At 49.8% G+C, this 19,292-nt stretch overlaps 1 protein-coding gene across 7 annotated transcripts in view; it reads right to left on the bottom strand.

The window, feature by feature from the left end:
* Positions 1-19,292, bottom strand: part of Rnf144a (ring finger protein 144A) — a 105,939-nt gene that overhangs the window by 8,754 nt on the left and 77,893 nt on the right. For all 7 annotated transcript variants that reach the window (XM_046441192.2, XM_046441196.2, XM_058578347.1 and 4 more), the window contains 2 exons: positions 6,879-7,086; positions 3,060-3,207 (listed from right to left, as the gene is read on the bottom strand). In XM_046441192.2, the coding sequence (XP_046297148.1) occupies positions 3,060-3,207; positions 6,879-7,086 (356 nt within the window). The remainder of the gene's footprint in view (positions 1-3,059; positions 3,208-6,878; positions 7,087-19,292) is intronic.

Raw genomic sequence — 19,292 nt, 5'->3', positions numbered from 1 at the left:
GAACCAGCCCAGGAACATCTTCTCCCCACAGGGTCTCCAACTGTACAGAGGGAGCAGAGACTCCTTTCTTGACACTCATGGAGACATCTGCTCGATTCCCCACTCGACTCTCCAACAACTTCATAAGACACCCCCCCAGACCTCAGCTTCTTGGAACGGAGGCATGCAACGTGACACAGTTCAGTGCCTGTCATCCAAATCCCTATCAGCACTCCTGAGGCCGTACTCCACGAACCTCTGCTTTTCCATGAAGGAGAGCCCCTTCCCACCTACTGCTAATCCAGGAAACGGCAGCTCTTCAAAATGGCCCCATGCGGGGCCAGCCCAGGGCTGTCCACTCATACAACTGACGCTGTCAACAACCTCCTTCTGAGGAAAAGTAAGCAAACACAGGGCCCCAGGTGGCAGAGAGACAGGAAGCCCCTCTTTGAAATTGCAGCACTGGACACGAGCTGCTCTCTTGTGGCTCCTGGAACCACTCAGCCAGGCCGGCTGCTAAGCTCGCTTTCTCTCATCTGGAGAAGGGTGCCAGCCGCTAGGGTGCTGAGGCTTGTCTCCTGGGGTCTGCACGCAAGGTGCTGCGGCATGAATCCTGGCTGTTTCCGTGCAATCCCGTGAGGCCCTCACAGAGGCTGGCCTCACTCTGTTGGCCTTGGCCCTCTTCTGTGGAAAGGCCAGCGGCCTGGCAGCTGAACTCACAGCCTCTTCCAACCCCGCGCTTGCCTTCAATCACAGCCTCTTCCAACCCCGCGCTTGCCTTCAACAACGACATGTCTGGCCTTCTGTCCACTGTTAGAGCGCGCCTCCTCCCTCCTGCGGAGGACTGAGGTCTTCCCTTCACTTGGACGCTCATGCACACACCACCCAGATCAGTTCAAGTTCCATTCTTACGTCTCATCTCCCAAACTGCCTATCATGATGTCTTCTTCTGTAGGTTAAAATGGTTTTGAATCTGTTTTCTGGAAAGTAAACTAAACCACATGGCACCACTCAGTTTAGAAATCTTTAATGATCTCTGCCAGCCATAGTGCATTCTGCACATCACAATCCCCTGGAAATGAAGGCTCTAGGCTTTACCTGCAGGTACAGACCCATGGACCCAGGGCAGGACCCAGTGCAAACTCTCTAAGTGATTCTGACCCAAACTGTCCTTGGATAGGCGCTTGGGTGGGCGCACGGGACCCTGTGCTGAAGGCCAAAGCCCTTTGCCTGCACATAGAAACCTTTGTGGTGACCTGAGTCATTGGCCCAGCAGTTCTGGTCATGTTCCCTTGGCTGAGCACCTTCTGGTCTTCAGGTCCTTAGCTGAGACCCCGCCCCACCCCCCACATCTGGTACTGGGCTGCTCCCCCGGCTGCCCGTGGCCTTCACCCACGGTGACAGCAAGGACGTGGCCACTCTCCCACCCCGAGGAGCTGCCCACGCTCAGTGCAGGTCTTAAGAAGACAAGGACAGGCTATTTAAGACGTGCTTTCTTATCCCCTGACAAAAGCACTCTGAACGGGTCCCACGTTGTATCGATTTAATTGTGATTTTAAACTTACTGATGAAGCCCTTGGGCACAGTGATCCCAGCAGCTGCCGGGAATCCAGCAGTATTTTTATGACAAGGAGTACTTTCCTTCCTGTCGATCAGAGGTGTCACTCAACTTACAGGGCACGAGAAACAACAGGCCATGTACAGACAGTCACGGTCAGTCAGCTGCACAGGACAAGGGCTGAGGCTTTGGGCAGGTCCTTCTGTGAGGCTTAACATGTCCTGTCCAGTTCTGGCTTGAAGCCACCTGGCCCAGGCATCAGTGACAGGTTTTAGAGCTTGAATGGTCAGAGGCTGGACACTGGACACCAGGCCCCTTCCTTGGCAGCCAGGAGCTTTGGGGAAACACTAGTAACTTCCCTGGACTTTCTCTCAAGAAAAAGAATTCACAGTCCCAAGTCGTGGAAGTGCTGGGTGAACAGAGGGTCTGCAGAGCCGACTGACCAGGAAAGGCCCTCCTTAACACTCACCAACCCTCTACTGTCTGCTGACTAGAGAGGACCAGCTCCTGTGAGCAGTGGATGTGGGCACAGTGTGACAAGTGGGGAGCACCAGGGAGACTCCCTGAGGGGTGGGCAGGAGCTTGAGAGGAGGACCGTCCAGTCGTCTGTGTCCGGAGGCCTCTGTGTCGTGGCGTGGGCCTTGGTGGGAAATGGAGGAGAAGAGCCCAGAGGGAGCCTGCGTGCTGGGCTGGCCAGGGCTGGGCTGCCTTCCAGCCACACACTTGTGACCTTGTCTGAAACCACGTGACTGTCCTTGATAAGCTGCCCAAACAGAATCTGCTCCTTCAGAATCTGCCCTTTAGGGTCACAGGGCTGTTTGTCAGCAGCTCTTTGATCTGCCAAGGACACAAAGCTCACGGTGGGGCCGTGAGGAACGGAAGCTGCCCACACCCAGCCCTCGACCTTCTCTCCCTCTATGCGCCTTTGCCTACCCACCACCAGGCCCTGTCACATGCAGAATATTTGTGCCTCCTCCACGGACAGCCATTGGGGTCACTCTTAGCCCCAATGTGATGGTGTCAGGAGGGCGTCTTTGAGGGCAATTAGGTTTCCACGAGGTCCTGAGGGTGGAACCCAGGATGGGATTAGCTCGTGTCCTCTCTGCCATGTGAAGACACAGTGAGAAGGTGGCCAGGAAGGGACCTCACCAGGAGTGGGAACTGTCTGTACCTGTCCTGAGGCCTGAGGAAAACAGTCTGTGGCTCACGCCACCCCATCTGCACCATCTGCAGCTATGCAACACAGTGGCCAAGCTGATTAGGTAGCACCAGAGAACTGAGGCTCTCAACGCCCCTGAAAGCCAGGTGGGACCCCAAGCCTGCCGGAGCGTCCAGGCCCAGAGCTGCTGAACGGGTTGCCTGGACAAGTGGCACTCTGAGTTGACATTCCACAACTCAGGACAATGTCCGCTCTTGTTACTTTTCCGTTTCCAGGAATAACCTCCAGGCTCTCGGGGAATGGCTGGTCTTTTCCCACCGCAGCTTGACCCTCAAAGCCCCCTGGACCCGCGGCGGTACTCACATCCAGGGACTCCAGGCAGTACCAGCAGAAGGCATGCTTACAACTCTTGCACATCATCTGGGCGCACCCTTCATCTCGCTCGATGTAGACTTTGCACTTGGGGCAGCGCTTGATGGGCGCGTCATCCCCTTCCATCCTGAAAGCAGAGCTGTAGGAGAAAGTCCGTGAGGGACCCGTGCAGAGGGGCCCACCGGAGACCAGCAGGCAGCGTGGGCCACGCGGGAGGCACTGCTGACTGTGGTGACCAAGACCTCGGGTTATGAAGTGAAATAGAACCCAGCCTAAGAAGCTGGGACTTCAGAAAACCAACAAGCAGAACACTGCCCCAGCTGGGCTGGGTTAGCAAAAGCAGTGCATAGCTGCAGGTGGGTGCACAGAAAACACAAGAGACAACAAGGCAAAAGGCTTCAAGGGAGGAATGTGGGTAACGCGCTAGACTGAAACGTCATGTGCGTCTTCCTGTGCTCGTGCTAGTTTCCAAAGGGCTGATGGTAAACTTCATGCAATTCACTGTTGTCAGAAAGAATTAAGTTATGAGCACACATAAACAGTCTCTTTGCTTTCATAGATCTAGATGGCTCGTCTTACAAAACTGTTTTCCTGAGCATTCTGCTTGGATTTGCAGTGGCTATCAGTGCGAAGGGCTTGGGCCTGGGGCTGGGTGCCGGCTCTCCTACAGTCAACTGGGTGAAGGCTCTCCAAGCCTCAGTCCTCGTGGCAGTGTGAGCATGAGAGAAGGTCACTTACAGCCAGAGCCCAGGTGGCATCCTGCTTGTGTGCTGTGCTTCTAAAAGGGGCAATGACTTAATGCTGTGGTGAAAAGGTAGCACAGAGTTCAGGGAGGATGTCCAGAAAAAAAGCACAAATGCTAAGTGAAGTCACCACCTCTGATGGTGCATCTAGGGCAGTGCCTGAACAGACTGCGTCAGTTCAACTCCACAGGAGAAAAATGGGTGCACTCTGGGCCAAACATTCATTCACAATATGCCCACTGAGGCTGAGCAAACGCTGGCATTTTGCATGCATCCTGGCTGAAGGATCTCCCCCAAACATCAGAGTATGTACAGGAGTGAAACAGTCTCACTTCAGTCTGACTCATCCGGCTATGAGACGTGAACTTTCCTTATCATTTCATCCCCAGGTTCCTAAGTGCACTGAGGCCCATGCCCAAGCTGAATGCGATTCTGCTTTGTCCACTGGTAGAAGGAGACAGGTCATAAAGCTCTCCAGAGAAGCTGTGCACCCTGGCAGCTGGGAGCAGATCAACCCTAGCTAGGCTCTGACGCCTTATCTTCCTGGCCTCCTCTCCTCTCCCCAGAGCAGACTAACCTGGCTACCAGCATCATCTCTAAGGAGAGGAGAGAGGACCAAGAGGTTTACACAGGTCAGGTGCAAAACACAAAGGCTGCCCACACACAGTTGCTATCTGTGCTGTGACTGCAAGATGACAAAGCTGTCTGTAGCTCAAATTCTTAAATTTACAGGCAGATTGCAGATGGGACCGAGAGTGAGTGAGGCTGCCCTCATGACAGATGGACCAACACATTTGCAGGTGCCTCTAAAGGCGAGACCACAGTGGCCTCTGACAGTGGAGTTAATCCTGCAAAGAGCCTAAAGTCTCAAGGGACCAAATCCTGAGACTAAGGCTGATTGTCAGATTAGCTAGAACTGCTCTGGTGTAAAAGCCAGGTGTGGCCTTAGAGTAATGAAACCAACATTCTCATGTGACCCACAAGCTGATGTTAGAAGAAATGCCATGGGCAGAGGCAAGACCACCAGAGGCAAGACCATATATGCTTCAGGGATGTTCAAAACAAAACCTGTGGGAATACCCAATCTGATGCACTGTGTTCTGCCTGAGTGCATGCACGGTACAGACCGTGGCCTTGAACGATTACTGGTATCTGGATCACAGATAAAATTACTATTAATAACAAGTGTTAGCACTACTCAAATTTAAAAGGGTGGACTGGAGTCTGTGGCACTTGAACCACAGTCTACATGCCCTGGGGCCTCAAGGGGTGGCAGGAAATGCTAATGGGTACAGCTGGTCAAGTGGGGACAGAAACGTGGGCAAAGGGAGAATTTAACCTAAACAACAACAAATCTACTACAACTAAGTGTTTGCAGTCATAAATGGCAACAGCCTCATTTGGGGAGACAGGGGGGGTGTTAAAAGGACTATGGGTTTCCCCACAAGCCCCCTCCCGGGGCAGTGGCTGGGGCTCAGCTCCCACATGAGAACACAGACTTGGTATGGCCAGATACTCAGACTCCCAGAGAAGCCCCAAATTCCAATTTTTATGTGAAATGTCCTGATTTTTAAATGTTCACAAAATTAGACTTGTTACTCTTGATTCAAGTCGCCCTTGTGAAATGATTTAAATGAGGCTGTGATATCAGGGATGGAGAAAACTGAGTCATTAGGCCCTAACCTTTGCTCTTTCCCCATCTATGAAAGTGTCTCCCCATAGGAAACCCAGGGCTGGAAGCCTCGTCCTTCCCGCCTGCGGCAGATGCTCTTTTTCCCAACCCTGCTCCTCCTACACAGGATGGGGGACCCACTCACTCTCACCAAATAGCCACTTGGCTGCTTCCTGGGGCAGATGCCCCTGACCTGCCTCCTACTTATAATCATTTTTAATCCAACCAAACAAGAAATGTGTTTCTTCTAGCAAAGTTTGGAAGCATCTAAAACCCCGAGTCTAAATGAAGAGAGATGGCTGGTGTCTACCTGGCGTCTGAGTGCTGGACGCATGCAGCTCAAAGCCCCCTGTGGGAGCTCAACCCAAGGGAAGAGTCAGCCACAGAGACAGAGGATTTAAAACACAGCATGTCGAGAATGGCCAGTGCAGACTGTCTCCAGGGGGAAGAGGGGGGAGTCAAGACCCTGCGCTGGGGTCGGGCAAGCTCAGCAGAGGGGACTCAGGCCCTGTCTGAAAGGTGGCAAGGAGTCTGTGGAAAGCAGGAGCTGGGAGAAGGGGCACTAAAGGCAGAGAAACCAACAAGCAGACCAGGAGTGGGCCAGGGGTGTGGCGTGGGAACTAGAGGTCCTGTGGCAGGAAGTGGAGAATGGGGTCTAGGGGAGAGGAGGAGGGGAGAGAGGGAGACACGGAGTAGCTGGTGCAGATGCCTCAGGGTAGGCAGTGGGCAGACATGGCAGTCCCCCCTTCTATTGGGAACCTGGCCACTCTACCTAGTAGGGCCAAGTGACAGTGGGGAAAAAAAAGAAAAAGAAAAGACTTGGGTATTACCAATGTCTTCTGGTTCATTCTATCAAATTTCAAGATGTACAGAATGAGGCTACAAAGTCTACCTGGGCAAACAGCAGGATCACCTGGCTGTGAGGAGGAGCAAGGCAGAAACCCTGCCTGCTTCCCAAATCTCCCAACAGACATGAAGTTTTAGGGAGACATGGGTCCTCGGCTTCTGTCACCTGAAATCCTGGGTTGGTGATCCTTCTGGGGTCTACACCCCACCCTTGCTGAGTCCTGTTCCTACACCTCTATTCAGGATCCACTCCAACACTGCACTTGTGGAAAAACAGGCATGGCAGGACTCACAACCCGCATGGTGACAACTGTCCGCACATTCGCTATTGCAGGCAGGTAGTGCAGAGTGTGGTTCTTGTGGATTCTTATATTTTCAAAGCCTTGACTGGTCCTGGTGAATGATTCTCAAAAATCAACCATCAAACGCATAACTACAATCTCGAGAAGGAGAGTGCGTGTTGAGGCTGACGGATGCACAGCCATGTCCCCCAGAGGCACTTTCCTTCTCCCGGCCTGCAGCCCCCCACCTCCCCGATGCAGGACGTACCTGGTTTCTCCAGGGAGGAAGGTGATGGGCATGGTCTCTGGGCAGCCTTGCCCGGGGTGCCAGCGGGCTCTGCAGGCGGAGCAGAACTCCATGTCGCAGGCTTTGCACTGCACCAGCTGGGGGGTCTGTAGTCCCATGTCCTGGAGCTGGCACACAGCCTGGCAGGAGGATGCCGGGCACCATGTCCGGCACGGATCGAAGAGCACCTCTAGCAACAGGAGACAAGACAGGTGAGTCAGGCCTGGAACCAGGGGGGCTCCTGGGATGGGCCTGGAGCAGTTCTGTTGGGCACTGACCAGGGTGGGGAGCAGGAAGGAGGGTGTCTAGGTAAGGCGCCCAGACAGGTCAGCCCTTGCAACTCCGTCCTGCTCTCCCACCTCTGCCTCCTCCTGACCTCCAAGCCCGATCCTGTGGTGCAGCAGATCGCCAGACACCCCAAGTGTCCACGGGGATGCTGTCCCTGTACCTTTAACCAACTGTGTCCCCCAGGAAGGTCCTGCTCACCCTCTAGGACAGGCTGCCCTCCTGTCCCTGTATGCATTTTGAGTGCTGCCACTATGATTCCTTGTCTGCGCCAAGGACACAGCTTCCTGAAGTCAGGCCTGTGTCCTCTTATGGCCTCAGAATGAGGCCCAGGGCTCAGCAGTCTGCACTTGGGTCACACTTGTTAAAAGACAGTCAGAAAGGAGGAAAGGAAGGTGTCTGAATTAGATGGTTCATCTGCCTAACATTGTCTCCCTTCCCAGATTTAAAAAAGCCACAAGCTAAGTACTGAGTAAAATTAATCCTCTGTCGGCCGGATTTCACCTCTAAACTAGAGCCCCAGTCACTAAGAATCCCGATTTAATGGAATTAGTCAGGAAGTTTATTTTTAAAAACAGGATATGCTGACACTCCTATTTCTTCACATCCTTTTCCAAAAACTGCATTTATTTAAACAACTGGTCCTGGGCTGCCCTTTGCAGTAAGCCTGGCTGTTCCCTTCACCCACTCCTGCCCCGGCAGACACTGATTTCTCAGTGAGGCTGGGTGGGGGAGGAGGGGTCACATGGAATGCCTGCATTCTGCCAGGAGGTGATCAGAGGCCAGTAGCTCCAGGGCTCCTGTCGGCTGCTCAGTGGGGTAAGGCCATCCTTGAGAAGCAGTCTTGGGAATTGTGCTGAGGCAACTTGGAAAGCAACAAAAAGCCCCAGCAAACTTCTCAGCCCTGTGATTGGGTCCAGCTCACCTGCACGGAAGATGGGAGCTGGACTCACTGGGGATCTGCAGCAGGCTGGGGTGGAGGGGCCCAGACCTGGCCTGGACAACATGGTTACTAAATCCCTAGCTGCCCTCAGGTATGTGCCCTCCTGGGGTGAACCCATCCTTCAGTGAACCAGCAGCCAGCCTCAGTGCTCCAGAAACAAGGTCCTGTTGGGTGTAATCTTGCTAATGACCTAGTCATTTAGCACAGGGGCTGGAACCCTGTGGGAAGGGCCGGGCAGTGATTAAGTCTTTGCGGACCATGCGGCTTCTGTGGCATCTGCTCGGCTTTGCTGTTGGGGAAGACTATAAACAAAGATCCGGGAAACCCACATGACAGCATGGCTGGCCACCTGCTGACCCGACAGGACTATCTCCTGCCTTTCGTAACCAGGCGAATCAACCAATAGCACAAAGCCACCACCTCAGTAGGGCTGGTGGAGAACCAAGAACTTGATAGCAAAGGGGCCCTGGAGCTAAGGAACCTATGGACACCCTCGAGGCGCCCCTGGTGTGAGAGCATAGACAAAACCAGCCTCAAGCAGCCAACAGTTTCCCTGGGGCACACTCTGTGGAGGCAGAGCCTGGTGACACAGCAAGCACATGGTGTGCTCGTGTAGCTGGGGGGCATCGGGTGCTCCTTGCCATCTGCCAGAACTCAGGATGGTGCAGGAAGTGGCCTGGGCAGCTCCCACTGGAAGGACAAGCTGCTTGCTTGCCTGGTGGCCTTCGAGGCCCTGACTCATGCCTGTGCCTTTGCTTGCTGGCCCTGCCTGCCCTCTGTGCACTGTGGGTGAGTCCAGCCTGGACCCGGACTAGGTATGTGTCCTCCACCTGCACAGCTGCAATGCAGGCCTGCAGGACATGGGATCACACACCTGCTGGACACAGGATTCAGAAGAGGAGTCCTCCTGCTCCTGCCTCTCTGACCAGTGTGCTGTTGGCTGGCAGCCTGCCCAGAGCCGACTGTCTGCCTAGACCATCAGGTCCCCACACTGGCCCACACACCCCACCCCACCCTGTGTTCTGAGAGCCTCTGACAGCAAGACTTCCCCAAATCGGCCACCTCTCCTGCCCTTCCCAGAGCCTACCACCTCCCATCCCCACCCTCGCACGACAGTGAGAGAGAGTCCTGCTCCCTGCTCAGGGGAGGCCCATTCTGCCCACACGGAGGGGAGCAGAGGCCTAATGAAGGTTTCCATGGTAACAACTCAATTTTGTGACATCAGTCCTTACAGAGATGTGTCATGGCACTGACTGTCCCCATGTGAATTCCCTATGGGCAATGTGCTGACTGCCAGCTCCTGCAAGGCCAGGGCCATTAAACCCCAGGAACACAGCCCCTGGTTTCTGGCTTAGACAGCTATTAATATCCCACTGTCCTTCCCAGCTGTGTACAAGACAGGAACCGACGGACAAGGAAGTCCACAGCAGGCAGCTCCTGCATTGTGTGCTCAGAGTGCATGCATGTGTGCCTATCTACCTCCCCACCTAGGTATGTCTAATGACAACCAGCTCTAGATACCACGTCTTGCATATCATGTTATGTCCACCATATTCTATTCATGCATATATGAACCATATTTTCAAACAAGGCATTTTCTGAAATGGTAGAAGAAACTAAATAGAACTCTGATCCCCAAAGAGCTTTTAAGGCTGCTTGTGACTCAGGATGGTGAGTTAGCTCTAATATTAGTTTCTTAACTAATCTTAATAAAAGAGGGTCCCAAGAGCTTCCTATTTGTAAAAAATGTTCAATGTTTTTCAAAAAAGGTGTTTTGTTCCAACAAATTTGCTGTAAAGGACAAACCCAGCACACCCTCAGGGACTGCACTGCCCACTGGCTGGTACCCTGGTGCCAGCCAGTGGTGATGGGTGGGGCGCTGCTGGGAGACAGTGAGATCAGGCTCTTGTCTGATCGGGCCTGATGACCGGTGGGCACCGTGGCATATTGTTTAACCTTACTGACCTTGGCTTTCTTTTTAAAACACAAAACACAGAACTAGGCTTGCCCTTGGCATTCCTTTGCCCAGGAGCCATACACAAAGTGGGACAGGGTACCCAGGAAGGTGCAGTCCCTCTCCTGGGAGGACATGCACTTCAGATAGATGGACTCAGAAAAAAACACCTGCAGCCTTGCAGGGTGGGTGCTCAAACAGAAGCAGAGATGCTGCAGGCAGGCACACAGGGAAGGGTGATCAGCAGACCCCTCTCAAAAGCCTGTCCCCACCAACGGGCTAGAGGTAACCAGGAGGGAGGGAGGGAGGGAGGGAGGCGCTCAGGGAGGAAACCAGCTTGAGTGCCCCTTCCCTTGGTGCCTGCTGGCCAAAGGCTTCAGCTGGGGAGGTGGATAAGTTTAAATTAAAGTCAAGGCTGCTAAATCAGATGTGACACACTAAGTCTAAATAAAGACACATTTGCAACTTAAACTCACGACAGGATTTCTTGGTAACTAAATGCTGTTGGAAAAGCAGTGAAATTAGTTTCCTTCTAAAACGTCCTCCACTGACCAAACTGTAAGGACACAGAAAGTTCAAGGTTGCTTTCTGATCACTTCTCCAAGCCTGCTTGTTGAAGCAACTGGATAAAACTCATAGCTATGTTTTAGCTCTGATATGCTCCTGTTTCATTCATACAGGTCTTTTGTGGTATTAAGTATGAATTCTTAAAAAAAAAAAAAAAAAAAAAAAAAACTTCTAGCACAATGTCAGTAAATGTTTTCAAGTGGTAAGTTTGAGGGGTTCTTTTCTAACCTAAGTCTAGTTGGCTTCATTTTTATATAAGAAAAAAAAAAGAACATTTTTGATGAAGTCAACGTACTAAAAAAATAAGATACATTTATTAGGTAGGGAATTTGCACAGCTGCATTTTTAAATTAAATTTTTTTTTTTTTTTTTTTTTTTTTTTTTTTTTTATTGTTGGCTGTTCAAAACATTACATAGTTCTTGATATATCATATTTCACAATTTGATTCAAGTGGGTTATGAGCTCCCATTTTTACCCCATATACAGATTGCAGAATCACATCAGTTACACATCCATTGATTTACATATTGCCATACTAGTGTCTGTTGTATTCTGCTGCCTTTCCTATCCTCTACTATCCCCCCTCCCCTCCCCTCCCCTCCCCTCCCCTCCCCTCTTCTCTCTCTGCTCCCTCTACTGACATTCGTTTGTCCCCCTTATATTATTTTTCCCCTTCCCCTCACTTCCTCTTGTATGTACTTTTGTATAACTCTGAGGGTCTCCTTCCATTTCCATGCATTTTCCCTTCTCTCTCCCTTTCCCTCCCACCTCTCATCCCTGTTTAATGTTAATCTTCTTCTCATGCTCTTCGACCCTACTCTGTTCTTAGTTACTCTCCTTATATCAAAGAAGACATTTGGCATTTGTTTTTTAGGGATTGGCTAGCTTCACTTAGCATAATCTGCTCTAATGCCATCCATTTCCCTGTAAATTCTATGATTTTGTCATTTTTTAATGCAGAGTAATACTCCATTGTGTATAAATGCCACATTTTTTTTATCCATTCATCCATAGAAGGGCATCTAGGTTGGTTCCACAGTCTAGCTATTGTGAATTGTGCTGCTATGAACATCGATGTAGCAGTGTCCCTGTAGCATGCTCTTTTTAGGTCTTTAGGGAATAGACCGAGAAGGGGAATAGCTGGGTCAAATGGTGGCTCCATTCCCAGCTTTCCAAGAAATCTCCATACTGCTTTCCAAATTGGCTGCACCAATTTGCAGTCCCACCAGCAATGTACAAGTGTACCCTTTTCCCCACATCCTCGCCAGCACTTGTTGTTGTTTGACTTCATAATGGCTGCCAATCTAACTGGAGTGAGATGGTATCTTAGGGTGGTTTTGATTTGCATTTCTCTGACTGCTAGAGATGGTGAGCATTTTTTCATGTACTTGTTGATTGATTGTATGTCCTCCTCTGAGAAGTGTCTGTTCAGGTCCTTGGCCCATTTGTTGATTGGGTTGTTTGTTCTCTTATTGTCTAATTTTTTGAGTTCTTTGTATACTCTGGATATTAGGGCTCTATCTGAAGTGTGAGGAGTAAAGATTTGTTCCCAGGATGTAGGCTCTCTATTTACCTCTCTTATTGTATCTTTTGCTGAGAAAAAACTTTTTAGTTTGAGTAAGTCCCATTTGTTGATTCTAGTTATTAGCTTTTGTGCTATGGGTGTCCTATTGAGAAATTTGGAGCCCGACCCCACAGTATGTAGATCGTAGCCAACTTTTTCTTCTATCAGACGGCGTGTCTCTGATTTGATATCAAGCTCCTTGATCCATTTTGAATTAACTTTTGTGCATGGCGAGAGAAAGGGATTCAGTTTCATTTTGTTGCATATGGATTTCCAGTTTTCCCAGCACCATTTGTTGAAGATGCTATCCTTCCTCCATTGCATGCTTTTAGCCCCTTTATCAAATATAAGGTAGTTGTAGTTTTGTGGATTGGTTTCTGTGTCCTCTATTCTGTACCATTGGTCCACCCGCCTGTTTTGGTACCAGTACCATGCTGTTTTTGTTACTATTGCTCTGTAGTATAGTTTGAAGTCTGGTATCGCTATACCGCCTGATTCACACTTCCTGCTTAGCATTGTTTTTGCTATTCTGGGTCTTTTGTTTTTCCATATGAATTTCATGATTGCTTTCTCTATTTCTACAAGAAATGCCGTTGGGATTTTGATTGGCATTGCATTAAACCTATAGAGAACTTTTGGTAATATCGCCATTTTGATGATGTTAGTTCTGCCTATCCATGAACAGGGTATATTTTTCCATCTTCTAAGATCTTCTTCTATTTCTCTCTTTAGGGTTCTGTAGTTTTCATTGTATAAGTCTTTCACCTCTTTTGTTAGGTTGATTCCCAAGTATTTTATTTTTTTTGAAGATATTGTGAATGGAGTGGTTGTCCTCATTTCCATTTCAGAGGATTTGTCGCTGCTATACAGGAATGCCTTTGATTTATGCGTGTTGATTTTATATCCTGCCACTTTGCTGAATTCATTTATTAGCTCTAATAGTTTCTTTGTAGACCCTTTTGGGTCTGCTAGGTATAGAATCATGTCATCTGCAAACAGTGATAATTTAAGTTCTTCTTTTCCTATTTTGATGCCTTTAATTTCTTTCGTCTGTCTAATTGCTCTGGCCAGTGTTTCGAGAACTATGTTGAACAGAAGTGGTGAGAGAGGGCATCCCTGTCTTGTTCCAGATTTTAGAGGGAATGCCTTCAATTTTTCTCCATTCAGAATGATGCTAGCCTGAGGCTTAGCATAGATTGCTTTTACAATATTGAGGTATGTTCCTGTTATCCCTAGTTTTTCTAGAGTTTTGAACATAAAGGGATGCTGTACTTTGTCAAATGCTTTTTCCGCATCTATCGAGATGATCATATGATTCTTATTTTTAAGTCTATTGATGTGGTGAATAACATTTATTGATTTCCGTATATTGAACCAGCCTTGCATCCCAGGGATGAATCCTACTTGATCATGGTGCACAATTTTTTTGATAAGTTTTTGTATCCGAGTGGCCAGAATTTTATTGAGGATTTTTGCATCTAGGTTCATTAGAGATATTGGTCTGTAGTTTTCTTTCTTTGAAGTGTCTTTGTCTGGTTTAGGTATCAGGGTGATGTTGGCCTCGTAGAATGAATTTGGAAGTTCTCCCTCTTTTTCTATTTCCCGAAGTAGCTTGAAAAGTATTGGTATTAGTTCCTCTTTAAAGGTTTTGTAAAACTCTGCTGTATACCCATCCGGTCCTGGGCTTTTCTTAGTTGGTAGTCTTTTGATGGTTTCTTCTATTTCCTCAATTGATATTGGTCTGTTTAGGTTGTCTATATCCTCCTGACTCAATCTGGGCAGATCATATGACTTAAGAAATTTATCTATGCCTTCACTATCTTCTAATTTATTGGAGTATAAGGATTCAAAATAATTTTTGATTATCTTCTGTATTTCTGAAGTGTCTGTTGTGATATTGCCTCTTTCATCCCGTATGTTAGTAATTTGAGTTCTCTCTCTTCTTCTCTTCGCTAGCATGGCTAAGGGTCTGTCGATTTTGTTTATTTTTTCAAAGAACCAACTTTTAGTTTTGTCAATTTTTTCAATTGTTTCTTTTGTTTCGATTTCATTAATTTCAGCTCTGATTTTAATTATTTCTTGCCTTCTACTTCTTTTGCTGTTGTTTTGCTCTTCTTTTTCTAGGATTTTGAGATGAAGTATGAGATCATTTATTTGTTGGTTTTTTCTTTTTTTAAGGAATGAACTCCAAGCAATGAATTTTCCTCTTAGAACTGCTTTCAATGTGTCCCATAGATTCCGATATGTTGTGTCTGTGTTTTCATTAATCTCTAAGAATTTTTTAATTTCTTCCTTGATATCTTCTATAACCCATTGATCGTTCAGTAACCTATTGTTCATTCTCCAAGTGATGTATTCTTTTCCCTTCCTTCTTTTATCATTGATTTTCAGTTCCATTCCATTATGATCAGATAGGATGCATGGTATTATCTCTACTCCTTTATATTGTCTAAGAGTTTCCCTGTGACATAATATATGGTCTATTTTTGAGAAGGATCCATGTGCTGCTGAGAAAAAAGTGTAACTGCTTGATGTTGGGTGGTATATTCTATATATGTCAATTAAGTCTAGGTTATTAATTGTGTTATTGAGTTCTATAGTTTCCTTATTCAACTTTTGTTTGGAAGATCTGTCCAGTGGTGATAGAGGTGTGTTGAAGTCTCCCATGATTATTGTATGGTGGTCTATTAGACTCTTGAACTTGAGAAGAGTTTGTTTGATGAACATAGCTGCACCATTGTTTGGGGCATATATATTTATGATTGTTATGTCTTGTTGGTGTATGGTTCCCTTGAGCAGTATGTAGTGTCCCTCTTTATCCCTTTTGATTAACTTTGGCTTGAAATCTATTTTATTTGATATGAGTATGGATACTCCTGCTTGTTTCCGAAGTCCATATGAGTGATATGATTTTTCCCAACCTTTCACCTTCAGCCTATGTATGTCTTTTCCTATCAAATGCGTCTCCTGTAGGCAGCATATTGTTGGGTCTTGTTTTGTGATCCATTCTACTAGCCTGTGTCTCTTGATTGGTGAGTTTAAGCCATTAACATTTAGGGTTATTATTGAGATATGGGTTGTTCTTCCAGCCATATTTGTTTATTTATGTTACTAAACATGGTTTGTTTTCCTCTTTGATTATTTTCCCCCCTTTAGTGTCCTACCTCCCACTGTTGGTTTTCATTGTTATTTTCCATTTCCTCTTCCTGTAATGTTTTGCCAAGGATGTTTTGAAGAGATGGTTTTCTAGCTGCAAATTCTTTTAACTTTTGTTTATCGTGGAAGGTTTTAATTTCATCTTCCATCCTGAAGCTTAATTTCGCTGGAAACACAATTCTTGGTTGGAACCCATTTTCTTTCAGTGTTTGAAATATGTTATTCCAGGATCTTCTAGCTTTCACAGTCTGTGTTGAAAGATCAGCTGTTATCCTGATTGGCTTACCCCTAAATGTGATCTGCTTCCTTTCTCTTGTAGCTTTTAAAATTCTCTCCTTATTCTGTATGTTGGGCATCTTCATTATAATGTGTCTAGGTGTGGGTCTCTTATGATTTTGCACATTCGGCGTCCTGTAGGCTTCTAGGATTTGGGGTTCTGTCTCATTCTTCAAGTCTGGGAAGTTTTCTCGTATTATTTCATTGAATAGATTGCTCATTCCTTTGGTTTGAAACTCTGTCCCTTCCTGTATCCCAATGACTCTTAAATTTGGTCTCTTGATGTTATCCCATATTTCTTGGATGTTCTGCTCATGGTTTCTTAACAGTCTTGCTGATCTGTCTATGTTCTTTTCAAGTTGAAATACTTTATCTTCATTGTCTGATGTTCTGTCTTCTAAGTGTTCTACTCTGCTGGTAGTATTCTCAATTGAGTTTTTAAGTTGGCTTATTGCTTCCTGCATTTCTAGGATTTCTGTTTGTTTGTTTTTTATAACCTCTATTTCCCTGTATAGTTGATCTTTTGCTTCTTGGATTTGTTTATGTAGTTCATTGTTGAAGTGATCTTTCATTGTCTGATTTTGCTGTCTTATGTCTTCCTTGAGACTCCAGATCATCTGAAGCATGTATATCCTGAATTCTTTATCTGACATTCCATCTGCTGCAGCTATTACCTCTTCTAACGTTGAGTTGACCTGCAATGCTTGTGGTCCTTTCTTTCCTTGTCTCTTCATACTGTTCGCGTTCCTTTCTACTTGGTGAAACTGTTGTGCTATGGAATTTTCCCCCTATATATTTATATTGGTCTTGTATAGTTGCAAAGTCTCCCTCGCAGGAGCGGGCGGCGGCTCTGTCCCTCTGCGGGCCGCTAGGCTTGTTCTGTCGGTGGTCACAGTTCTGTCTACTCTGCAGGCGCAGGCAGCGGCACTGCCCCTCTGCAGGCCTCTGGGGCTGTACTGCCAATGGGTCGCAGGTGCGCCTACCTTGCAGGCGCGGGGGGGCGGCTCTACCCTTCCTCAGGCCACTGGGCCTGTTCTGTCTCTTGGTTGCAGGTCTGGCCTGCTCTGATGGTGGTCACAGTTCCGTCTACCTTGCAGGCGCTGGGGGGAGGGGGCGGCTCTGCCTCTCAGCAGGTCGCTGCTCCTCTTCTGCCGGTGGGTTGCAGGCCCGCCTACCTTGCAGGAGTGATTGGAAGCTCTGTCCCGCCGCAGGCCACTGGGCCTTTTCTGTCGGTGGTCACAGTTCCCCTACCTGGCAGACGCGGGGGGTGTGGGGCGGCTCTGCCCCTCAGCAGGCCACTGGGCCTGCTCCGTGCATGGTCACAGTTCCCTCTACTTTGCCGGCACAGGGGGAGGGGGCGGCTCAGCCTCTCAGCAGGCCGCTGCTCCTCTTCTGCCAGAGGGTCACAGGCCCGCCTACCTTGCAGGAGTGATTGGAAGCTCTGTCCTGCCGCGGGACCCTGGGCCTTTTCTGTCCGTGGTCACAGTTCCACCTACCTGGCAGGCGCGGGTGGTGGGGGGCAGCTCTGCCCCTCAGCAGGCCGCTGGGCCTGCTCTGTGCGTGGTCACAGTTCCCTCTACTTTGCCGGCGCAGGGGGAGGGGGCGGCTCAGCCTCTCAGCAGGACGCTGCTCCTATTCTGCCGGTGGGTCGCAGGCCCGCCTACCTTGCAGGAGTGATTGGAAGCTCTGTCCCACCGCGGGCCACTGGGCCTTTTCTGTCGGTGGTCACCTGGCAGGCGCGGGGGGTGGGGGGTGGCTCTGCCCCTCAGCAGGCCGCTGGGCCTGCTCTGTGCGTGGTCACAGTTCCCTCTACCTTGCCAGTGCAGGGGGAGGGGGCAGCTCTGCCTCTCAGCAGGTCGCTGCTCCTCTTCTGCCAGTGGGTCGCAGGCCCGCCTACCTTGCAGGAGTGATTGGAAGCTCTGTCCCACCGCGGGCCACTGGGCCTTTTCTGTCCGTGGTCACAGTTCCACCTACCTGGCAGGCGCGGGGGGTGGGGGGCGGTTCTGCCCCTCAGCAGGCCGCTGGGCCTGCTCTGTGCGTGGTCACAGTTCCCTCTACCTTGCCGGTGCAGGGGGAGGGGGCGGCTCTGCCTCTCAGCAGGTCGCTGCTCCTCTTCTGCCGGTGGGTCGCAGGCCCGCCTACCTTGCAGGAGTGATTAGAAGCTCTGTCCCACTGCGGGCCACTGGGCCTTTTCTGTCGGTGGTCACCTGGCAGGCGCGGGGGGTGGGGGGGTGGCTCTGCCCCTCAGCAGGCCGCTGGGCCTGCTCTGTGCGTGGTCACAGTTCCCTCTACCTTGCCGGTGCAGGGGGAGGGGGCGGCTCTGCGTCTCAGCAGGTCGCTGCTCCTCTTCTGCCAGTGGGTCGCAGGCCCGCCTACCTTGCAGGAGTGATTGGAAGCTCTGTCCCGCCGCGGGCCCCTGGGCCTTTTCTGTCCGTGGTCACAGTTCCACCTACCTGGCAGGCGCAGGGGGTGGGGGGCGGCTCTGCCCCTCAGCAGGCCGCTGGGCCTGCTCTGTGCGTGGTCACAGTTCCCTCTACTTTGCGGACGCAGGGGGAGGGGGCGGCTCAGCCTCTCAGCAGGACGCTGCTCTTCTTCTGCCGGTGGGTCTCAGGCCCGCCTACCTTGCAGGAGTGATTGGAAGCTCTGTCCCACCGCGGGCCACTGGGCCTTTTCTGTCGGTGGTCACCTGGCAGGCGTAGGGGGTGGGGGGTGGCTCTGCCCCTCAGCAGGCCTCTGGGCCTGCTCTGTGCGTGGTCACAGTTCCCTCTACCTTGCCGGTGCAGGGGGAGGGGGCGGCTCTGCCTCTCAGCAGGCCGCTGCTCCTCTTCTGCTGGTGGGTCGCAGGCCCGCCTGCCTTGCAGGAGTGATTGGAAGCTCTGTCCCGCCGAGGGCCCCTGGGCCTTTTCTGTCCGTGGTCACAGTTCCACCTACCTGGCAGGCGCCTTTAAATTAAATTTGATGTCATAGAAAGTTCATATTCTTGTAACCTAAGCAACCCCTCGTTTCTGTCAAGATTCTCCCTGGAAAATATTTTCAGAAGAGACTAAAAGCCTCATGAATCCTAATTAATCAATTTTATAGCTCCCCACACTGACTTCAGCACTGAGTGATATTACATTTAAGCTTCGAACTGCCCCAGTGTAAATGATAAATGCCAATTAAAGAAACAAATCCTTTAAAACAAGTTTCAGAGCCATGAAAACTCCCGCGTGATGTTCATGGGGCAGGACATGCAGGTGCTGCTGCTGCTGGGGACGCAGGCCTCGGGGGAAATGCAGCTATCCTCAGCATTTCTGCAGAACAATTTTCAAAAATGAAGGCCATGAGCTTTCAGGGACACGTGGCTTTGGCCTGCCCTGCCGTACACTGCCACCTGCCCACTGGTCCCTAGAAGCCAGTCATCCAGGCTGCAGGTCAGCTGGGTAGAGAATCCTGGTGAGGGCAAGACCTGGTTGGGACAGAGGGAGAGTGGGCCTCAGGGGCCACCAACCATGCCAAAGACCCCAGAGTCCTGTGCAGTGTCCTCACAGTGAGGTCCCACAGAAGGGGACCTGCTCATGTCTCTTCCACTGCTCTTTTGCAGATTTGTAGGCAGCCTGAGGCCCAGAACATACATGAAAATGAGTCCAATGGGGCTCACAGCCTCTTTC

The sequence above is a fragment of the Marmota monax genome, unplaced genomic scaffold (assembly GCF_021218885.2).
Source record: "Marmota monax isolate L192 unplaced genomic scaffold, Marmota_monax_Labrador192_F-V1.1 WCK01_AAM20220418_F8-fsc00010, whole genome shotgun sequence".
Lineage (NCBI taxonomy): Eukaryota > Metazoa > Chordata > Mammalia > Rodentia > Sciuridae > Marmota > Marmota monax.
The sequence above is the reverse complement of the archived record's forward strand: the minus strand, read 5'-3'. Positions and strand labels throughout refer to the sequence as shown.